Below are 2,669 nucleotides of genomic sequence, written 5' to 3'. Positions count from 1 at the left end.
TTGGGCACACTGGAATGGTCCTTGCTCTCATCAGCCTCCATGCTGATTAGTGTGAACTTCAAATAACAAACAATTGGGGGTGTTAATTGCCGTGAGGTTAGAAGTTCAGGCTGCCATACAGCACCTAACAGAGGAACTGACCAAACCAGTCAGGTGTTCAAGGACATTTTCATGGGGGAAATAACTTCTCAAGTGATAAGCACAAGAATTATGAGTTAGGTATCCAGGTAGAGAGGGAGAGGAAGGGTGCTCCAGGTAAAATGAACGTTATAGGTGATGGCCCAGGAGTGAGTCAGCAGGGGGCATCCTTGGGGACATGAGACAGGAGGACCCCCTCTGGTGCCGAAAGAGGAAGTTCGCATTAGGGTGGTAGACAGGTATGCCAAGACCACATCAAGGAGGGTGCTTGTAAAGTAACATGAACTTGAGACGTTAGCTAGGTTCATGGAAGACCCCGATGGGTTTTGACTACTCAAGGGAGTAGTCTGTGGCTTGGGACAGGCAGCAAACTAGAGGCGAGGGTGGCGACTTGAAAGGTGGTTAAGGAATCAAGGTGACAGATGACATTCGCTGGACCATGGTGTTATCAGTGAGGTTAGAAAAATTAGTGAAATTTGCGGGGAATTTAATACTTAGAAATGCAGAGGGGCGGCCACGGATTGGTGCAGAAGGTGAGGACATCTCTGCCTTAGCCTTTGGTTGGACAGCAGGGCGCGTTGCTGAGATGAAAATGGGAGGTGTCGGATTTAGCAAACAACTCAGAACCTGCTCTTCCCCCGGTGACAACACACCCAGGAACAGGACCTAGAATATGGGAAAAAATCGTGTTGAGTGATTGGGTTGGAATGCAGTGTTCAGCTTGGGCATCAGTGAAGGTTGGTAAGGAGAAAAGATGGCAGGGTGTGTGAAATTGCTTTTGTGGGAAAGGAATTTCTTACCTCGGCAGACCAACCACAGTTCGCTTGTCCTGCCTGAACTTTGACAAGCTCACTGGGACAGCAAGTGAGAGCAAGACAGGTTGCAGACCTGCAGACCATCAGCCCGGAAGCTGGGGAGTGGAGGAGGGACTCCTATGGGCACAGATGGTGGGGGAAGGCGGGGCATCTGGAGGGAGGGGCCTCCTTGCTCTGTGGCTGCCCTTTTTGTGGGGAGGACCCTGGGCTGTGACATGCTGTGGATATACTGCTGGCACAAAGGTACAGAGAGGTCTGGCTGATGCTGGGTGACTCCAGGGTCAGTGGGAAATTTGTCTTCTCTGTTCGAGACACCTTGTACCCATCAGGGACATCTCCCTTTTCAATATGGCCCACATTAATGGAATAATAGATCAGCCTGAGCCCCAGTCCAGGGTCTTGTCGATACCAGTACATAGCCTCATGGTCCATATTCTGAGAACAAGTCACTGTCAACTTCTTTTTGGTCTCTGTGATGAGGTGTCTCGGCATCTGGGTCACTTCGGCTTCCAGGGGGCCTGTGAAGGAAGGAGACAGGGCTAGAGACAGCCAAGGAGGGCGCCTGGTGCTACTGCCACTAGGAAGGGGCTCCAGCTAAGACCTGCAAGCTATGTCCAAGGGCAGCCCACGAGTTCTGGGACTCACCTGCTCCCAGGAGACAAAGCACGACACAGCGCAGGAGCCGGGGCCCCATTCCCGCGTTGCACAGGTATCTGCCAGCTCAGGGGGCTCCCGTTGGTTTCTGTAATGTCTCCACCTGGCCCTCATTTCCAAGAGAGAAGCCACTCCCCTTTTCTCAGGGGGCTGGCGTTTAACTCGAGCAACAAGTACCCATCAGCGCAGGCTGGTGAGGCTTGTGGCCCCTGTCATTGTCCCTGCTGTGCTTTGAGGCTGCTTGTTTCTAAGCAGTTGACAGTGTCTGCTTTTCTACGTACGCTTGTCAAACTTGGCCGATATCTCTGCGTTTGGCAACTTTATAATGAAACTTGGCGTGGCATATTTGAGTATCACTTAGAAATGTGAAAACATGAAACTCACGCTATCATCACATCTGTGCTTTTAGACTAAAGAAGTCCTCACTTCTACTCTGCAGGAACGAATTCCCATTTCTATCTTTGTGGATAGCCACCAATGAATTTTTTTTTTTTTGCCACTACCTTTAAAAAGAGTCTCACGTGTAAAAACAGGCAAACCCACCCTTGGATTATCTTATTGGTCTGTATCAGTTCAAAGCCCTAGCTGCCGGGCTCTGTCCTCCTCAGCAGACTGGCTGTGGGCGCTAGCGGCTGCCCTCCTCAAGGTTGGGGTTTGGCGTCGCTCTCTTCCTTTCCCTCTCCTCTCTCCTTCTCCGGTAACCTCACGTCTCCACAGCCCACGCAGTCCCTCTCTGTGCTCTTCGCACCGACTCTGCTCTGCTGCCTTCTGCGCACGTGGCTCCCCAGGGAAGGTTCCTGCCCCTGAATGAGTGTGGCAGCCGGGCTGCTCTGGACCCACATCATGGGGACCCTGCCTGAAGCTGGGGTGTCGCTGCTTCTCTTCTCAGTCCCTCCTCCAGCTGCATGTATTGCTCCCTTTTCCGAGTCACTGAGTCCTTCCGGCACTGAGGTGACTTCCCTGGTGCTGCCCAGAATATCTTCCCCCTTGAATGCCTTTGAGATTCTCTTGGGCTTTGCTGGAACCAAAGTGTTCTTGGTGGGGTGAGGTGGCGTGAGGTGG

General features: G+C 52.2%; 1 gene segment (V, D, J or C); it reads right to left on the bottom strand.

Annotated features, from left to right (window-relative positions):
- Nucleotides 1-1,070: 1,070 nt before the first annotated feature.
- LOC123830940 lies at nt 1,071-1,711 on the bottom strand. The segment is given in 2 exon segments: nt 1,071-1,471; nt 1,599-1,711. Coding segments are annotated over 2 exon segments (450 nt in total).
- Nucleotides 1,712-2,669: the final 958 nt, after the last annotated feature.

The sequence above is a fragment of the Phyllostomus hastatus genome, unplaced genomic scaffold, assembly GCF_019186645.2.
Source record: "Phyllostomus hastatus isolate PE091 unplaced genomic scaffold, TTU_PhHast_1.1 phas_scaffold_142, whole genome shotgun sequence".
In the NCBI taxonomy this organism is placed as follows: Eukaryota; Metazoa; Chordata; class Mammalia; order Chiroptera; family Phyllostomidae; genus Phyllostomus; species Phyllostomus hastatus.
The sequence above is the reverse complement of the archived record's forward strand: the minus strand, read 5'-3'. Positions and strand labels throughout refer to the sequence as shown.